A 20,487-nucleotide genomic window follows, 5' to 3' on the forward strand; every position below is an offset into this window, starting at 1 on the left:
ACAGTGATCATTAGTTTGTAAATTTCAATATGGCTAGGTTCTTGTCCTTCCTTTGGATGTTAAATTTCAATTATAAGCAATATTTGTGGCTTGGCATAAGGCAGTTGTCATTTTAGTGTTTGGCTCAGAGAGACCAAGACTAATATCCATTCGTGTTTTGCTTTGCTTATTACTAACAGGAGGCAGTGTTTCTGCATGGACAAATTCTAAGTAAAAACCCTATCCTTTCAAAATATAAAGATATTTCTAAGAATACATTTTCTAGTGAAGTATTAATCTCATCGTTTTCCAGAAAATGTCCTGTACTCTATATTCAAAGCTCAATTTTTATCCCAAAAACAAATCATTAGATTTGAAGAATGGGTCAAGGAAATAGACATTTATGAATGATTAGAACATTTTATGTAATTAATTATAGTATTAGTGGAATAGGATTTCAAATATCCGAGTCAAAATATTTTTCAATTTTGATTCCTTCTAGGTTTTATTTGCTACTGCTATTACATATGGCATAAAGAATGTCAGGACTTTGATGAATGGACAGCCTAGAAGTGCGCATCCCTGAGTTTTATCATCGTTTATGAATATCTATTTAAAGTTGACTTAGCATTTCAAATGTTCACTCCCAGCAGATGGAAACGGACCTTTCATTAGAGGAGGAACCATAAGGGCATTTAGCCCCTGCCTCAATTTCTAAAGACGCTTCACGTACAGGCTTTCAATGTTATCTCTAAATGGGGTTACCAGAGGATACTGACAGGATCAAAAGACAGGGCTTTAATTATGGAATATACTTATTCAAATGTAGCATAATTTAAGAACTTTTTAAGACTATTTCTTCACTTTTAAAAATACTCTAAGAACTTCAGCAATGAAGGTTGCCTAGGATTCTTAATTTCAAAGAAGACTAGGAGGAAGAATTCTAGATAAGGAAAAAGAAATTATTTTCCGTCTTCACCTGCATGGCAAGAGACACATTATTTCAGGAATGAGTGTGAGATGTGAAGAGGCTGTTCTCGGGGTCTTTCGTCCTTGTGCTTAAGGAGACTCCATGGTCTGTGGGCCCCCGTGAGCACGAGGTGCGAAAGAAAGGATTTAAGGAGAGTGGAATGCCTTGGCAGGTCTCCCTATAAAATGGATTTTGAACACCGAGAAAAGTCCCCCCAAATAAGTGCTTTTATCCACTTACGTAACATGTAGTGACATGCCAAGTGTTGTGCCAGAATAACATTGAGAGAGTAATGTGATAAAATACTTGCTGAAATTTTTTTCTAAGATACCAAGTGGGACTTTTTATTTTTTCCATGTGCACACGAACATGAACATATTTGTGACCATTACAGGTACTCTGTTTTTCAGAGTTAAGCTATAAAAGAAATGTAATGTGATTAATAACAATTATCCAAGCAATAGATTTGGAGCGACATGACGCTAGGACAAGTAATACAGTTGAGTCGGGTCCATGATAAACCTGTCTAGGGGGGATTCCTACACAAGTGCCTTCTTAGCATCGGGCAAAGGGCAGGGTGTCTTCAAGTTCACCGTTTGCCCATCATTTTTCAATGGAAGGTTTCTCTTACATAAGGAGAGAAGGATGTAATAGAAATCCCTTATGAAAATCAATAGGATGTTCTTCTCAAATCCTATTTGTTAAATTTACTGTTTGGCCTCCTAGTTCCAGTGAACTATGACTCTGTGTGAGATAAAATACCATGACCAGGCATGTCTCATGGATTTTTTTTTTTTTTAACTTCTGAATTGTTTTAATATAGGTTTTTAGAGAGTCAGGGGAAAAAAAAAGATCTCCAGTTAGATAAACAAATCAGGCAAAGGTGTGAGTTCCCTCAGTAAAATACATGAATAGGAATCAAATTGTGTGTGTGTGTGTGTGTGTGTGTGTGTGTGTAGTTAGGGGAAATAACATAAGAGAAAGTGAGAATTTAAATTATGTATATATTTCCTTATTCAACAACTAATATAAAATAGTTTGATGAAATACTTCCAAATTGTTCTGTTTATTTTTCTCTCATGATTCTTTGTACAGTATGAGGAGGGATATTTTAAAACTGGACATCAAATTTATTTTACAAATGATAGTTATATTAAAACCTTAGTAGAGGGGCGCCTGGTGGCTCTGTCATTAAGCCTCTGCCTTCGGTTCAGGTCATGATCCTAGGGTCCTGGGATCGAGCCTCGAATCAGGCTTCCTGCATAGTGGGACGCCTACTTCTCCCTCTCCCACTCCTTCTTGCTTGTATTCCCTCTCTCGCTTGCATCTCTCTCTGTCACATAAATAAATAAAATCTTAAAACAAAACCCTAGTAGAGTTGAATTTTAATACCTGTGTAAGGATAATCCATGGGAGATTTTAACTGTGGACTTGTATCTTCTCTTTGGTGTTCTTAAGGCTTTTTTGTCCTGATCTGGGATAAGTGATGCAAACTGATTTTATTATGAAATTCAAGACAAAGTGTGCTTTACAATTTTAGATTTTAGTGTGTGGGGTTTCTTCAGTGTTGCGGTCTTTCTACAGCATAAATAAATAAAAGTTGACCCCATCACTATTAATGGAACTGGTGCAGACTTGTACTTAATTATACACAAGGTGCATCTTTTCTTCCCTTTCTATAAACTTAAAATACAGTAGTGTTCATAACAGCTGTGCATGTACCTGAGAAATTGTCTGTAGCATTTATGTCTAATTCCCAACTTATTTCTTCTTCTTTATCTTGTATTTTGCATACCAACGTTAGTGTTATGGTGGAAGACTAATGCCCAGTATCGTACTTCTTAGTAGCATTGTCCAGGTCTGTGTTCGCTTTATTTAGAGATATTTAACCATCTGTCAGCTTTATTTTTGAAGTTATTTGCTTTGATGACAGAAATACCTTGGTTTTCGAAAAGTTAGTATTTTAAAAATTACTGATGGCAGTATTGATTTCTAATGTGATTCTAGATCATGATTCTGAAAATTGAAACTGTATAGGATATAAGAAGGCTTGCTCTGACAATCAGTGTGAGCTTTGTGGACATAAATTATGAAAGACTGACATAAGATAACAAACGGAAGGAGTGGCCAAAATGCATTTCCAATGTGTCATTTTCTGTGGAAGGGATGATTCACTGCAGTAAATATATATACGAGTTCTCTTAGAATTACCTGTTATTTTCAACTACAATGTTTTGAAAAAGCCGTAATGAAGAAATGTTCGTTAATTCAAATCCAAAGTTTCTTGTTTCGAGTTGGGGCTAAATTATTTAAAAAAATATGTAAAATTGGATCAAGCTATGATGGTGCTAGCAGTAAGTTTAAAGACAACGTTGACAATTTTTAATCAGGAAAATTCACTAGACTCTCTGCACACCGTGATTACTTTTCCTAAAAGAAATGCAGAAATACAAACAGATCTCCACCCAGATGTGGTTGGTTTTTTTTCTCCTCCACATCACATTATTAGCTATTATTAAGAGACACGCAGTCAAGTTGGATAGATATTTCTTGAAATGATGCATGATATGCGGTGCATGCTTTCATTGTGCTTTCTGCCATTATGAAACAATGAGTCTTATTTGGAAATACAGTGATCATTTCTGTTGACTCATGCTCAGTCAGCTTATATAATAACACCTCTATTTTGTGAATCATTTCAGATTTCAGAGAGCTATGCCTTCCTACCAAGAGAAGCGGTGACACGGTTTCTAATGAGCTGCTCAGAGTGCCAGAAAAGAATGCATTTAAACCCAGATGGAACAGATCACAAAGGTAGCCACAGTGTCAAATAGTGAGATTTAAAGTAATTTTATTCATAATGGCAATTTATATCCCACATTTTTATAAGAATGTGGTAGACTGAAACAGTTCAACAAGTCAGATCATCTCATTTATTGGAGTAGGAGGCAGTGAATTTTGAATACCCACTTACAGAGGAAGTCTGTGCCCTTTCTCTGAAGAAAGGCAGTTTGGGCTGTGGCAAATAATTTTTTTCCTATAATAATATTTTAACTTTCACATATTGTGTGTATTGCATGGTATGTTAAATATATTTAGCGAGGAAATTGATGTTCCATCGGTGTCCTTTTAAACCTACCAATTCCTTATTTCTGAAAGTGATGAGTAGCACAGAGCTCCTCCACTGAGTTTTTACGTGCAGGTTATAATTTGTCTTTAGTGCTCTTTAAAAAATGATGTAGATGTTTTTCCTAATCTATCAGTTTCTCTCAGAGTTTAAATTAGTCTCAAAAATAGTCCATTCCCATGTGTTGGGGATGAATAAACAAAAAGAAAAAGATAAAAGAAAAAATACACAAATCTCCTTTTTCACTCAAGTATCACATAGAGAAAGTAGTTATGCAGCTAAGGAGAAAACAACGAAAAAAACAGGTAATTGTGTTTAATCACTATATTGGCTTCGCCCACAGTTACTGGGGTATCAAAAAGCTCTTCTGCAGTTAGAAATAACTAAATCTGTAATGTTAATTTGTCTCATGTACCTTTGTATAGTTATTTTTTCCTACAACTCATTCTTGGTATCTAGAATCCTGTTTCAATGTGAACAAATTGGATCATTCTAAAATTACAGGTAGAATGCGATATCACTTTCATACCCATTAAAAATGCTTTATTACAGATAATGGAAAACCTCCCACTTTGGTGACCAGCATGATTGACTACAACATGCCGATTACCATGGCCTATATGAAGCACATGAAACTGCAGCTGCTAAACTCACAGCAAGATGAGGTAAAATGGAAATATCTACTTCCGAGTCAGAATGAAGTTTGATAACCATGACTATCGTATTAAGCATGACAGCATTTTGAAGACGGTAATTTATTTTTTAATGAAAGGAATGTCACTGGGATTGCACAGATGGAGAAATGAACAAAAACTTCTGGTCCTTGAGAGAGTCCCTGTCTCAACACAGTTACCTTTGTGTTCTGTGGGAATGTGCTCGTTCCCAAGAGAGATTCATTTTTCCTTAATTGACTGCCATCAAGCTGGCCTCTGTAAAGGGCTAGAAAGTTCAGGGGAAGGTATCCCAAATGAGTGAGTATCCAAGGAAAGTATCCAAGCCTTTAGTACGAAGGTGATTTTGCCTGGAATTCAAAAAAAGTCATTTTAATAAGAATTTCAAGTATAATAAATTTTCTACCATTTAACTCTTTCATGTGTTTTAATGCTTTTTTTTTCATTATTCTCTATATTAGTTTATCTACTTCTATGCATTTTCTAGAGATAAGTTATGGTGATCCTTCCTAATTAGAAATATTTTGATGTTTCCAGTTATTCTGTTTGATTTGTACCGTAAAAATCTAGAAATGTGCTTGCTGGCATGTATTAGACACAAGTGCACATTTGTTTACTCTTCTCTAAGATACTAATTAACTGATCAGTTTGGTGGAAATATCTCAAAGGCAGGGGCCAGGTTATATATATATTACCCCCAAAACCTGTAGCAATGGGGGCTTAGGAAATCCCCTTAAACTGGTTAGTGGCCATTAATCAATGGGCACATTCGGATTATCAATATTAGGAATAGTTTCTCAGGCTAATACATACACTCCTTCTTAAAATTTCTCCATAACAGGAAATGTGGTTAAATACCTTTCAAAGATAGCATTATTTGGTATAGTATAAAATTCTTTCAATTTTACTTTGTTGAGCTTACTTTGTTTAATAAAACTCATTCTTTTTTGTTTTCCTCTGTATTTGAATAGGTTTAATCTTAAAACTATATTTGTAAAATTATTTTATCTCAAAAAGAAAGGGTATACTCTATGAGATGATCTGTATCTGTACAGTGGCAGTTCAGATTTTATATTACCAGATGGCTACATATAAATGATTAAACAAATAGTAATAAAATCACTGGGTTAAAGATGTGAGAGACAACTAAAAAAACATTAATGTTCATCCATCCTGGAGAATGGAATAATTATTCCCATCGTTTATTATATAATTGGAAAAAAATTTAAAACCTCATAAACTGGTTAGAGCTGTCAAATTATTTGTAGGAAGCTCATTTAGATGTTGGTACATTTATTTCTAGGCTAAAAAGTAAGAAGATCAACTTTGTGCCAACAGTACAGCCCACATATGCTGAATCCTTCTGGCTTCTAAAACATCATAACTATTTCACACAAAGGAAGTAGATTCTTTTAATTTATAACTGGATTAGGAAAATAACTCTCAATCTTACATTTTGAAGATACCAATTGGTTGTACACTGCCTCAAGAATATTCAGATAAGTGACTAGATCATTTGTAAAATTTTAGAAGTTATGATTATTGAAAGATAGGAAGGTGATTGAGTAAATCACATTAAAAAGGAATTCAAGTGAGATATTTCTTTGTGCTCAGTTATATTTAAAATTTATTGTGTTAATTAATTCAACAATTATTTATTGAGTACCTTTTATGTAACTGGCCCGCTTGTAGATAATGGAGGTAAACAGAGAGTAAATTGACAAAAATTTTTCCTTTATTAAACTTAATTTTAATGAGGGGGAGAAAAGAAAGGAAGTAAGTAATGAAAGTATGTTTATGAGAAGATATGATACGATTAAGAGAAATAAAGACAGGACTGGGAATTCCTTTAGGATTACAAAATGCCTTATCTATGCTGATGTAAGATCAGTTGACCTTCTTATGAATTGTTGATGGAGTTTAAGCCAGAACAAACTTACAGGGAGAGAGTTAGATAATAATTATTAAAGACTTTTAAAAGTTATTCATAGGCTTTGATTAGAAATTCGTACTAAGGGATGTGATGAATGCAATAATTTGTATATTAGGATGTTTGTTGCATTGCTGATCATGAATAATTAGAAGTATCTTCAAGATCCAATGATGAGGAATTGTCAGATCATCACTGCCTGATATGATAGCCACCAGCCCTATGTGGATATTTAAATTTAATTGAAAATTAGTTAAATTAACTAAAGTTGAATTTTCAGTTCTCCAGTTGCACTAACCATGTTTCAAGTGCTCAATAGCCAAGTGTGGCTCGTAGTCACCTGAGTAGGGAATATTCTAGAACCAATTCTATCAGCACAGAATGGTTTTCTGAACATTACTGGCTAAATAACCAGCATTTGAGGCGCCCCCTGGAGCTTATCAGACTTCATGTTGCAGGACCCCTACCCCAAAATTCTGATTCTAGACATAGTGTGTGACACGTGGTGATCTGAATTTTTATCAATATCTACCCTTGTGCTCACTAAGGTCTGAGGTGGTGCATTTCATGGAAAGGCCAGTAACATACGCTTTATGTTGATTTGAGCATAAGGTAACTGACAGACAGAACAAAGTTGAGATTGGTGAGAGTGGTTTTCAAACAATCTTATGGAAACCCCTTAATGGTTGACAGAGCAGCTTCCACATTACGTGGTAGATTTAGATGGCCTTGAATATAGCTGCAAATTTATGAGCATAGAAGAGGACCTCTCTGGAAAGATTAATAGTAGTCAATGAACAGGAATGGTGGGGATAGAAATGGGAGGTGAGTAGATAACTAGGAGACCATTATTAATCATTTGGGAAATGGGAACATGAGATCAGAACAGTAACAATGGAAACCAAGAGTTACATGCTACAGATCCTTTAGAGGTAAAATCTGGAAACTGAAAACTAAAATAGGGTATGGAATAGATCAGGGATCTGAATTTCACACAACAGTTTTAAAAGGACCAGGGATGAAATTATTTATTACAGGAAAATATTTATTCTGATTTTTAAAACTTAAGTTTTAGGGAAGCAAATGCTATGATAATTGGCCATGGTTTTCATTATGATAAGATTTTAGTAACATAAGGAATTAGGCCACACTGTGGGATGTGAAGACTCTTTTTCTGGTTATCATTCAGAGCAAAATACTCACAGAGGAAAGAATTTAGATGAATGGCCTACAGATGATCATGAATAAAATAAAACACTTAACGTCATATCAATCAAGTTTTCTGATTCTTCACTCAGAAATCTTCAGTAATTTCTTTCCAGAGTGATTAACATTGCCTCTATTTGATAATAGAAAAGCTCCACAACATTATATTTTATACACTTTGCCACTTCTTATTAAAAGATAGTAATTTAATCTTTTTTTATCATTTAATAATTATAATAGAACTTACAGGATGAATTCATGCACTTAGTTTCATTAAAGGTCTTTATAAATTAAGCAATTGGATAATTTATATTCTAATAAGCAGTAGAATTGTGAAAAGTGAATTTCATAGAAAATCAAGGAAGAAAATATTTAAGAGAGTCACAGTCATTAAGCCACTCATGATAAATAGAATAGTGATTTTTAAAAAAACTAAAATAACAAGCCCATTTGGTTATATAACCATTTAATTTATTGTCCACATTTTTTAAAAAGCATGCTGATATGAGTGTTATTTATTGCTGGTAAAATGTGTGTTGATTATTCATAATGCCTAATAGCAGTTTATAAAATGATTCTGTAGATCAGAGGTTTTGATCTCTTTGTGTCTAGCTTTTCTTTAAACACACATACATTCTCATAGACACATACATTTTGCACACACACTTATTCACGTGCACACATAATATATATCAGTCGGTATATATTGGAAATGCTATTTTACTGTATTACACATAGTTAGCTATTTGTAGTCTATATAATAAGTGCTGATTCTAAAGACTATGTTTTTATAGAATACACAGCTATTTTATAAACACGTTGGTCATATTTACTATTACATTTAAATTTATTTTTTGTATGTCTTCATAATATATAACCAACATGAATCCTGTTTTATGCTGTAGAATTTCCTATATATTCTACATAAAAATATTAAACAGTTAACACTTATTATATATCTGACCTTGTTCTAACTACTCTAAGTATTATTATATTTCCTTTATATCTTTATATAGCCCTATGAGATTGATGCTATAATTCCCATTTTATAGATGAAGAAATTGAGGCACAGAAAGGTTAGGTAACTTGCTTAAGGTAACACATCTAAGTGTCAGAGCATGGATCTAAATCATTTCTGTCTTGCTCTAGAGAATGTGCTCCAAAATACTATCATATTGTAGACACTATAGTAGTGAATATCTATCACTTACTTATGTGTGCATATATATGCATGTATATGTATATGGTACACACTGATGACATTGATGTGCACATTGAATTCTGTTATTTTTTTCTCTTTTAACATATATATTTATTTCAGATGCTTTGGATTTTCTTAGAATTTAGAATTGGAGAAAACATAATGTACCAAGAGAGAGGGCATGCCGCCGGGAGAAGTCTATGTGGCTGATTGCCCAGAGGCCTCGCAGGGTGGCATTTCCTTGCTGCATTAATGAAGAGCTAGTGCTACTCAGTAGACCCAGACATGATCAGACCTTTCGTAAAGGAAGGACACCAAAATCACCTTGACCTGACCTATGGATCAGAATGCCAATTTGTTAGTCTACTAGAACGTTCCTGCCCCCTAACCATAGCAACTTCTTTGCTGATACCAAGATGTCATTTATGAAGCCAAGGTAACTCTTCCTATTCAAAGAAGCTATTTTCTCAAGCCTGAGTGACTTCATATAAACCCCGGTTCTGGTGTATAATAGTGGGATACATTCTTTAACTGCTCTGTGCCTCGATTTCTCAGTCTATAAAATGGGATGAATCCTGGGACCTGACTCCCAGGTAGTGATGAAACTGAAACGAGTGAACGAATAGAAAGAACAGTTATCTGTAGCATAAATGACATGATCACCACAGCTGTTGTTAATTATTAGATTAACGCTAACCTTTCAGATCAGACACTTACAAATGAAAGTCAAACCTGGTGATTTCGATTCAGTTCTTCCAGTATGTCACCACAGATTTTTCAGGCCCCTCTGCCTACATAAACCCACCATTGGCCAAAAATCAGTTCTCTAGCAGGAGTTTGCTTCAGTGAAATAGCTACAGCAAAATACCTTGAATTGGATTTAGGTTAATTTTTGGCAGGTTTTGATGAATTGGGTGTCTGGAAAACTGGCCTTTTGATAATTTCGCCACTTGGTGAACTTGCTTTTGGGAAATGGAACTTGCACACTTCTACCCAGAATTTCTTTTGGGGGTTGCTGTACAGTGTATGTTCGCTTATAAGGAAAGAAGGGATGTGTTAAAACCTTGCTATCAGTAAATGTAGATTTTCAGTCTATCCGTGTTAAGTTTGTCCATCCTGTTTGCCAATGACAATTTTTTGGTTAAGGTTTACTTAGTGCATCCTAAGATTTTTTACTTATACAATTTTATTGCCCTTTATCTTTGGACTCAAAACATAGACTTCTCTATATGTTATATTTTGTGATTTGTTTCTTCCAGGACTTTTTTTGCTAATTAAAAAAAATTTTTTCATTATTTAGGATCATTCCCCAACTACATCCTTCCCAAACACATTATTTTACTTTTGAAATCTGCCTGTGTGTAGAAACATTGTTTGACTTTTCACAAGTTTTGAAATTCCTTAAAGGGAGACATTATTCCATTATTTGTTATTTTAAGTATCTATTAATAGGTTACATGTTTACGAGTTCTGTAAAAGCTTACTTACTGGCTAAACTCTAATTGACCCTGTAGATAATACGGTCACTATTTGAACGTTATATTTTATGATGTTTGATGATATTTTAAAACCATTTTCAGGATGAAAGTTCCATAGAAAGTGATGAGTTTGATATGAGTGATTCAACACGGATGTCAGCTGTGAACTCTGACCTTAGCTCCAATCTGGAGGAAAGAATGCAAAGTCCTCAAGCTCTTCATGGCCAGCAAGATGGTAAGCCTTTCAAACCGAATAAATACAACAGCAAAAAGCCAAGTTAGAATGTATGAAAACATCTCGTTCTCTTGTGCCAATTTTTTATCTGTTCCTACAGGGACTTTGTCTACATACTCAAGTTCCATTATCCACTTTCATTATTTTTAAATTCAAGTGCTTTGTTCAAAACTAGGGTGATAGACTGATTTATAAACAGATGTTAGTTATAAAAATCCAAGCTTGCCCACATTTTGCTCCACGTTCATATCAGTAGTAGTTTTGGTTTCTGTGATGTTTCCTAGCTTTGGTTTCTTGAGCCATAATAATTAAGAGTTTAAAAATGATCAGAAGAATAATTTGGATGTTTTAATTTTCCTAAATGACAAAATTGTAATTAAAAACAATTTATGTAAAAGGCCAGTTTTACCAAAGTGTTTTTACTGGGTTAGGGGATTTTTGTGGGATTTTGATCTACTTTATTCAGTAGTAAAGGGAAAGAAAAGATCATGATCTTTTATTCCTGGGTCCGCTGGCAATCCCTGAATTATCCATTTGTTCCTGATGGGAAGACAACTGGGAATGTAGAGAAAGTAGCCTAGGCAGTTAACGTTTTAGGTCTCCTATTTGCAGAGATCTTTGTAAATATAGAATAATGTGTGATAGTAAACGTTACCTTGCTAGGGTAATGGTGAATGAAAATGAAGGGGTGTAGATGGCAAATGACCAATTTTATTCAACATTACTTTATGATTCCTGTAATTAACAAGTTTACATGAATTTTTTGGACTGTATAGTTTTGTGCCTACCTCTGTAGATAGGGAAATGGAACATTTTTATTGCTTTCTCTGACAGTTGCTATGAAAATCTTGTTGTAAAAGACTGCTGCATTTCTAGCCGCTACTAGTGATCTGCTTTTGTTGTCAAGGTTTAAGAAATCCCTAGTTTTAAGTACACCAAAGGTTCAAGGAAAAAAAAATTTGGCAAGGGTGTTTCTTTTTCACGGTTTAGATGAGTCCAGAAGATGTTGGTGTCCTTGGCACAAATTACAAGGAAGGAGGAGCATGTTGATCAGTGGCTTTAAAATCACATCTAAGCCACTACAGAGTAGCATAGCTATTGGTATAGAAAGGAAATTTTCTTGGGAAATTTGTAAGAATAAAGTTTTTTGGTTTAGATATAAATTATCTTTTTCCTCTTCTTTTTTTATTTTTCGTTTATTTATTTGAGGGAGAATACAGAGGGTGAGTGAGAGGGAGAAGCAGACTCCCTGCTGAGCAGGGAGCCTGATGCAGGGCTCAATTCCTGGACTCTGGGATCATAACCTCAGCCAAAGGCAGACGCTTAACTGACTGAGCCACCCAGGCACCCCAGTCTTTTTTCTTTTAAAATATGAGTAGACATCTTCAGATTTTGATTTTTTATTGGAAATTGTCTAGCACTGGGATTGTCATATAACAAAACTATGTATCAGTGATATATAACTCTACTAATATTTGTTCATGCATTTCGCCTGTTTACACTATCGTCTTTTTAGTCTATAATTCTAGAGAATGTAAATAATAAGAGGGTGTGTCCCATGATGCAAAATCATGATTTTCTTGTTTGAAGTTGTCAGTTGTGGATCTTTGGCTAGGAAATAGCTGATGTGATATAAATTTATATTGATTTTAATAAAATCCAGTGGAATAACTTCAAATATTATATACTCCGAGGGGAAAGTACTTTCTCATCATATACCAATTTTTGCCTCAAGGATAAAGACATATGTAGTCGTTCCTTCTCCTCCCTAAGCCTAATTCTTCCTTTATATAAGGGCCTTCACACTTCTCACTGAGTTTTCTCTTGCAAGAACTTCCTTGCTTTTCCTACATACAAGACTGGTGTCATAAATGTCCTCTGTAGAAGCCTCCACTGATCCCATTGGGCCCTTCCATTCCATGCCCCGTTCCTCTGTACCATGCCCACAACACTCTTACCAGCAAAACTCATTTAAGGACTTGTCCCATCATCTCCGCTTTCTCCCTTCCACTCTTTCTACTCATCTCAGGTAAACTTTCATCCCTGTCACTCCACATTGGAGAGCCCTCGGGTGCAGCCCTTAACTCTCTCTCCCCCCATGTTCACTCTCTAGATGATCACATTGAATCGTGTAGTTTTAATACCAACTGCACCCTGATAAATCCTAAATTTGCTTCTCCAAGCCCTCATATCTATCCAGAGCACAGGACTGTCTCCCCCAGATGGCTACATTTTAATGTTCTTCAGAAGACTTATCATTGTAGGAAATGATATTTTTTATTTATTAGCTGTTTCACTTCTAAAATGCAAATGCCATATTAAGGAATAGACCTTATGCTTTTGATTTTCCTTTCAGTTGCTCCATTTGAGGTAGTCTTGAATGCCCCATTATTTACAATGAAACTATAACTTTTTACCATTATCATGATTTGCATAAGTTCTACTTTTTTTTTTTTCACCTTTCCCCTTATGGTAGCATTCTCCTAGGGAATCTGTATTGGCCAACTACTGTTATCATTTCATTTTTCTCTGTACTTATACACACGTACACACACATGAACACACCCAGACACACATGCAAACATATGTACATACTCAGAATATTTTCTCACCATTCTTTTATAAAAATAAGTTCATATCATTTACAGTATTCCATATCTTGTTTTTCTCATCCAGTATTACTTTTCTTTTAGAACTTCCTATATATGAATGCCTATGTTATGAAATGCATATTTATATGATGGTGGGCAAAGCATGGTCCCTACCTTCGTGTAACACACAACCTAAAGGAATCAAAGTGTACATGACATCACTCACATTTGATTACTGCTCATCTACCCAGTGTGGGGAAATTCCAGGCTCTATAAAAAGAAGAGTTCATGGTAGTAAAACTTTTGTAGTTCACGTCTATCTTTCTTAAGTTAGTGGGGACTCTGAGTGCTAGACATACATTGGATCTGGGTTGTATTACTTTCTCGTAGATGGTGTACACTGATCTTTGAGAGCAGTCAGAAGCTGGGGATTTGTGATATAACAAATCCAGTTTTGGGTGGGCAGTCCACAGGCGGCTTCAACGTCGAGTAGTCTAGTCCAGAATTTCTCCATTTGGGCACTACTGACATAACCTTCCTTGTTGTGGGGATGTCCTGTGAATTGCGGGGTGTTCAGCTATGTCTCTGGCCTCCACTCGCCATACGTCAGCGTTAAATCCTGTCTCCCAAATTGTGACAACCAGAAATGTCTCAGACATTGTGAATGTCTCATGGGGGGGCATGGTCTCCCCAAGCTGAGAACAACTGGTGGAGGCAGAGAAGGAGGGTCTGAGTAAGAATCAGTAAGATGGAGACTGAAGAGACCTAATGCAGAGCAGTTGAGAAGCAGAGGTTTGAAAAGACTCTAGGAATCGCCTTCAGTCTACTTTCTGAGATCATGGAAGTGTTCTGTATTTGTGCTGCTCATAAGATAGTCACTAGCCATGCTGTGGCCACCGAATGCTTGAAATATTGCTAGTGCAACTGAAGCGCTAATGCTAATTTTAATCTGATTTAACTTTAATCAGTGTTAATTGAAATTTAAATGGTCACATGTGGCTGAGAGCTACTATATTAGATGGGGTAGTCTAGAATATTGTTTTATTCTGACTGGCCGTTAAATGTCTTTCTCTGCAGCCATGGGTTTGATGTTTCTGAAGTCTTTAGAGAAATAATAGTGAAACTCACATTTTAATAGTCAGCTGGAACCCCAGTTTAATATTTGTAGAATATGAATAACATAGCATTTAAAATTTTAAATTAAAAGGTTCTGTTTTCTTTAATACTAAATGATAAATTTATTATTGTAAAGAAATTGAAATATTGTCATTTTTAGACATCTTTCCCTATAATTATAACAGGTAGGTATAGGTATAACAAAGTCCTTATTAGACACCATATAAAATGGAGAATTGAAAATTCTTTTTTTTTTTCCTCACCATGGTTATGAAAGATTTGCAACCTAATCAGTACAAAGGGAGATAATACAAATTTGTTTGGGGGATATATGTATATTATGTGTGTTGGAGAAAGAAAAAGAAGAGAAATGTCTTGCTACTAGGTCAGATACTTAGGTAAAGGTCTAGAGGAGGTAAACTAGAACAAAAATTTAGAAAAAGGAAAATTTATGTATAATATTATTTTTGTTTATTTATTTACTTAAGACTTTATTTACTTATTTGAGAGAGAGAGAGACGCAGCAAGAGAGGGAACACAGCAGGGGGAGTGGGAGAGGGAGAAGCAGGCTTCCCACCAAGCAGGGAGCTCAATGCGGGGGCTTGATCCCGGGACCCTGGGATCATGACCTGAGCAGAAGGCAAATACTTAACAACTGAGCCACCCAGATGCCCCTCTTTTGTTTATTTGAAGCTTATAATGCTTCCCTAAGTCAACAACAACAACAAAAAAGGTAAAAAATGTGTAAAACCCTTAAATCTTATATAATAATTATTCTACCTTTAAGATATTGCAAGATAATTGACATGTAACGTTATATTAGTTTCTGGTTTACAACATAATGGTTCAATATAGGTATTTATTATGAAATGGTTACCACAATAAGTCTCGTTAACATCCATCACCTTATATACTTATAATTTTTTTCTTGTTATGGGAACTTTTAGAATCTCCTCTTTTAGCAACAATGCAGAAATTGGAAATATGCAATACAGAATTATTAACTATAGTGACTAATCCATACATTACATCCCCAGGACTTATTTATTTTATAACTGGAAGCTTGTATTCTTTGGCCTCCTTTACCCAATTTTGAGTAAAACATATTAAGCTATGTAAAACCTTTTTACAGACTTCAAGTAATACCTGGAGGCTAAAATCATTTAGCGATTACCTAATCACTCGAGTTAATCATAAAAGCAGGAGGTCTTTGGAGCTATCATGAAATCTAAGTGGCTGATTATGAAAGAGGTTCCCCTATGCAGTGCAATGGCCATGGTCTACAGAATTCCAAAAGGTTCTATGGATCAAAAAGCTTAAAGATGGGGGCACCTGGGTGGCTCAGTTGACTAAGTAAGCCATGATCCCGGGATTCCAGGATCAGGTCCCACACTGGGCTCCCTGCTCAGCGGGGAGTCTGCTTCTCTCTCTGACCTTCTCCCCTCTCATCCTCTCTCTCTCTCAAATAAACAAATAAAATCTTAAAAATTTTTAAAAAGCTTAAAAATGTTCTGTATTCAATTGTTCATCAATTAGTGTTTTGTTCTACCATCCATTTAAATGGATTATAAATAGAAATGTGCTCATATAGGCTTTTCTCTTTGAATCCTGAGTCTAGAAATTTGTGGGAACATCCCATAGCTCAAAAAACATCCTTTTCCCCTATTTATTTTATTCTTAATTTGTACATTCTGAAAAGAGATGATTTATTTGTTGTTACTATTGTTATCTAAAGTTATTTATTAAAGGATGTCTGGCAAAATAAGAGATTTAGAGACAGACTTAAATGTTTCAGTTCAAAATAAACATTCAACTTCATTTGATAGAAATATACTTTTCTAAGAACCATTTTAATTGTTTTTCTGAGTTAATATTGTATACTATTGATAGTTTTGCAAGGGATTATTTGTATTTTATTAATCTCAAAAACATTATTAGATAATCGGCAAAGGATTTCTATTTTTTAAAATCACAACAAATTGTATTTTTCCCTTTTGCCCTTTTTTTAAGATTATAGGAGTTGAGACACGCCTTTAACTCTGCATATTAGTTCAATCAGCTTTTAAATTTTAAGGGATTGCAGTAGAAAGAATATACATATATTTCCCTTAAGCCCTCCGTTTTTAATGATTTTGGTCATGACATCACAGAACATACTGCTTTCAGGAGAGTGTGTTCCATGTCCCCAGATTGTCTCTCAACTCAGTGGAGTATAATAATAGATATTTTTGTATCATAGTTTTTGTTTTGTTTTGGTTTTTTGGGTAGTATTTGGTACTTCATTCATGTATCAAACATTGACTTCTTTATGCGATGAAGCCTTAACAACCAGCATTCTTTGTGCCAAGTAAAGCATTGTGATATTGTTTAGAAACAAAAAAGAGGGAGAAGGACTTGAGAATTAAGAATTCTCTTAAAGAGTTCACTAATGCTTTAGTGTCTACCCATGATGAATGAAAAAAATATTCAAGGCAACTTTTCATTCAAAGATGTGTTTGATAATTCTATTAGATTGTAGAAATGTATAGTTCATTTGCTAGAATTTAAAAATCTCCCCCTTTCCAAGATGCCTGGATGTCTCAGTAGGTTGGGTGTCTGCCTTCAGCTCAGGTCATGATCCTGGAGTTCTGGGATGGACTCCTGCATTGGGCTCCCTGCTCAGCAGGGAACCTGCTTCTCCCTCTGACCCTCACTGCACTTCTGCTCTCACTCTTTCTCAAATAAATAAATACTACCTTTAAAAAAATTTTTTTAAATGAAAATCTCCCCCTTTCTACATAATATTTGTATCCTAGAAATGTTTTGATATGCTTCAATTTATCAGATCATTTTTGAGAAACAGGAAAAAAATTGAATTAGAACTCAGTGTTTGACCTGCATACAAATATTAAACTAAAACATATATATTATGTATATTACATAGAGTATATACACATACATACACACAATCATGCTTAATTATAAGAAACTTTGAAGAATTCTAGGTTTTATTTCACTGCTAAAAAACAGGGAAACTGTTTACCATAAATATCAGTTTAGTGAAAATAAAATAATTTATTTTATAAATATCTTATAGATTAATTAAGTAACAGGTAAATATTCTGCATTCTAATAATTTGAATTGCATACCTTTGAGTAAAATCTTAATTTTCCTTTGAAAGTGTTATGGCTTTCAGTATCAAAGTTCAGAAGATGGTTTCTAAAAGTCAGAAAAATATCTTGTTTTGAATCTTGTTAGAAAAAAAAAAAATCCCATTGATGTCCACTTAGTTTTTCAAAGCTTAGTTTGATTAAAACAGATGACTAGAACAAATATCCCTCTCTAGAATCTAGGGTTAAATTCCTTTTCCAGGAATGCATAAATGTTTTGTTTGGTAACATAGTAGTCTAGAATACCTTCCTGTTTAATAATCTATAGTGGGGGCGCCTGGGTGGCTCAGAGGGTTAAGTCTCTGCCTTTGACTCAGGTCATAATCTCAGGATCCTGGGATGGAGCCCCGCATTGGGCTCTCTGCTCAGCTGGGAGCCTGCTTCCCCCTCTCTCTCTGCCTGCCTCCCTGCCTACTTGTGATCTTTCTCTCTGTGTGTCAAGTAAATGAATAAAATCTTTAAAAAAAATAATCCATAGTGTACTGACTTCCAAGAGTGTTAGTAAGAAACCCCTCAAAATCACATTTCTATGTGAAATATTTTTCCAAGATTCTTTGAGCCCCTTTGGCTTCTGTAATGGGGATCTTTGTTCTTACTAAGATATATTATATAGCATTATATCCCCACCCACCCACCCACCCAAGGAAGCATATTTAGGATCTAGGTGGCCGAAAAGGAAGCATATGTCCCATTCAGACATAGAATTTTAGTAAGTATCTTACTTGGAACTTTGAGCATACTTAGGCAAGGGTAAGTGTTGAGAGACTCAGTATTTCGTTTACTTAAACAACTATTTACTGAACCCAAGAATGAGCTACATAGTGGCATTAGAAACACAGACATGACATGTAATTTTAACCACATGAAATTGTCATATTGGTTCAGCCTGATCTTCATGTTCTAAACTAACTTACAGTAGAACATGAAGAATAGGAAAAACAAATTGTTTTTAAAATGAGATTTCTGTTTCAGAACAATGTGCAAAGTGTATATATTGATTTCAACATTTGTAAAATGACCATCAATAGCCCTGTTTTGAGTGAAAACAGAGGGAGTAAATTTTTGAAAATAGCAAATTAGCTGTGAGATAAAAAATTTGGGAAAGAGATATGGCAGTGGAAGTTTTTATTTTTCTTCTGTCCTAATTTAGATTATATACTGAATTCCTCCCTGGAATTCATTATATGCAGATTCTCCCCTGGAGAACTTACCTAAAAAACCCTAAAAAACAAAACAAAACAAAACAAAACATCCCACAACAGATTCATGGGACCACCTCAAATGGGATGACTAAGACCATCACATGGGAAAAGTGTGGAGCTGGTGTTCCAGACCATACTTTTATACTCCCCACATTTCTACTGGCAGTGTCGAGACAGCAACAGTCTAAAGGATATTGAGTCCTGTGGGTATGGTCCTCTTCCAGTGCTGGTTTTGGCCAGTGTTATCTTCTGAATTACCTTCTGAGTAAGGATTGATATGCATGGGTTTCAATTAACACCGTTTTCTTAGTTACGACTGAAGTTTTCTAATACTTCTGAAAATGCTCCTCATCTACTAAATTTTACAATCTGTTTGCAGTCTTTTTTATCTGGATATTGCACACATTTGGATCTAATTTTAGAACATACACACACACAAACATACACATAACATTCTTTAACTGCTGTGTATATGTGAATAAAATTTTATTAGAAGTAGGTTTGTGACTAAAATTGCATCTAATTTAGCCAAATGGGATAGTTTCAAGTAATTATTAAAACATATAAACCAATAATAAAAGCAATTACTATTCACCATTTAATTTAGTTGGAAAATCTAATAAAACATGTTTTTAATAAAAATGATGTAAAACAGTATACTTAGTATGAAATTAAATTTAGTGGTTAAATTTTTTATGATGGTAAGTTTTAATTAGAAAATGTATTAAAATTTTTTTAGGCAGAACACCAAATTCCCTACTGACATTATGTTGTCTTATGTAAGTCACTTTCTTTGTTCCAAAACTTTGTTTTCCTTTAATGGCTTCTAATTGTTTAGAAAATGTTGCATAGAGAAAAAAATAATTAGAAAGATTTTTTTTCTACATAAATGTAATAAAATATTTGACTTCCCAAATTGAATCTGTTCTTACGGTGTTAATTCCCAATTTTTAAGTTGCATGCACTTCTGGACTTAAAATACCTAAGAGTGATACAATGATGGCATTTATTCTTAATTCAGATTGTTTTAATGCCAAATTTAAAAACAATTTACGTGATAAACTAATTAATTATTCTGGGTTGAGGCAGTTATGCCAATCAAGTTTTTAGAAAGTTTTCTCTTCATGGCAATTGCTCTATAAGTAATTGTCTCATAATTGTCAGAAATAGAAAGCATCTTTATAAGTGCTATAAAGAAGATAGATAATTAGATGGACTATGTCTATGAACTGGAGGAAATTTTGATTGCTGGATTCTTTTGTAATATTATGTATGCTTGTGTGTGTGTATTTGATCATTTTAAATTGCTTTTAGGCAGTTACTCTGTTTCTAAAAGCAGAAGAAGAAATAGCAATTTGGCTTACATGTCAAACATTAATTATGGCAAAAAGATGCTTAGTTATGCATCTACTTTAAATACTTTCGTAGGGAATATTTTCTTGTCCTCAGGGTGACAATATCTGAAAGTTTACTTTTCTCTTGAATTAAAATTCTGCTTCTTGATATTTTACTCATACACATGGCTTTTCAAATAAGTGAGTGCTTGTTTAGAAATTTAACTTATTGATTTCAGCCTAAAGTTTGCTAACTGCAGACACCAATCCAATCGTAGCTGCCAAGTTCCTGGACCT

The 20,487-nt window shown here is 34.5% G+C and overlaps 1 protein-coding gene across 4 annotated transcripts in view; it reads left to right on the forward strand.

Moving 5' to 3' along the window:
• The window catches only part of NOL4 (nucleolar protein 4), a 402,455-nt gene that overhangs the window by 111,116 nt on the left and 270,852 nt on the right, over positions 1–20,487 (forward strand). For all 4 annotated transcript variants that reach the window (XM_044243197.1, XM_044243198.1, XM_044243199.1 and 1 more), the window contains exons 3-5: positions 3,652–3,763; positions 4,629–4,741; positions 10,665–10,797. In XM_044243197.1, coding sequence (XP_044099132.1) covers positions 3,652–3,763; positions 4,629–4,741; positions 10,665–10,797 — 358 coding nt within the window. The remainder of the gene's footprint in view (positions 1–3,651; positions 3,764–4,628; positions 4,742–10,664; positions 10,798–20,487) is intronic.

This window comes from Neovison vison, chromosome 3 (genome assembly GCF_020171115.1).
Source record: "Neovison vison isolate M4711 chromosome 3, ASM_NN_V1, whole genome shotgun sequence".
In the NCBI taxonomy this organism is placed as follows: Eukaryota; Metazoa; Chordata; class Mammalia; order Carnivora; family Mustelidae; genus Neogale; species Neogale vison.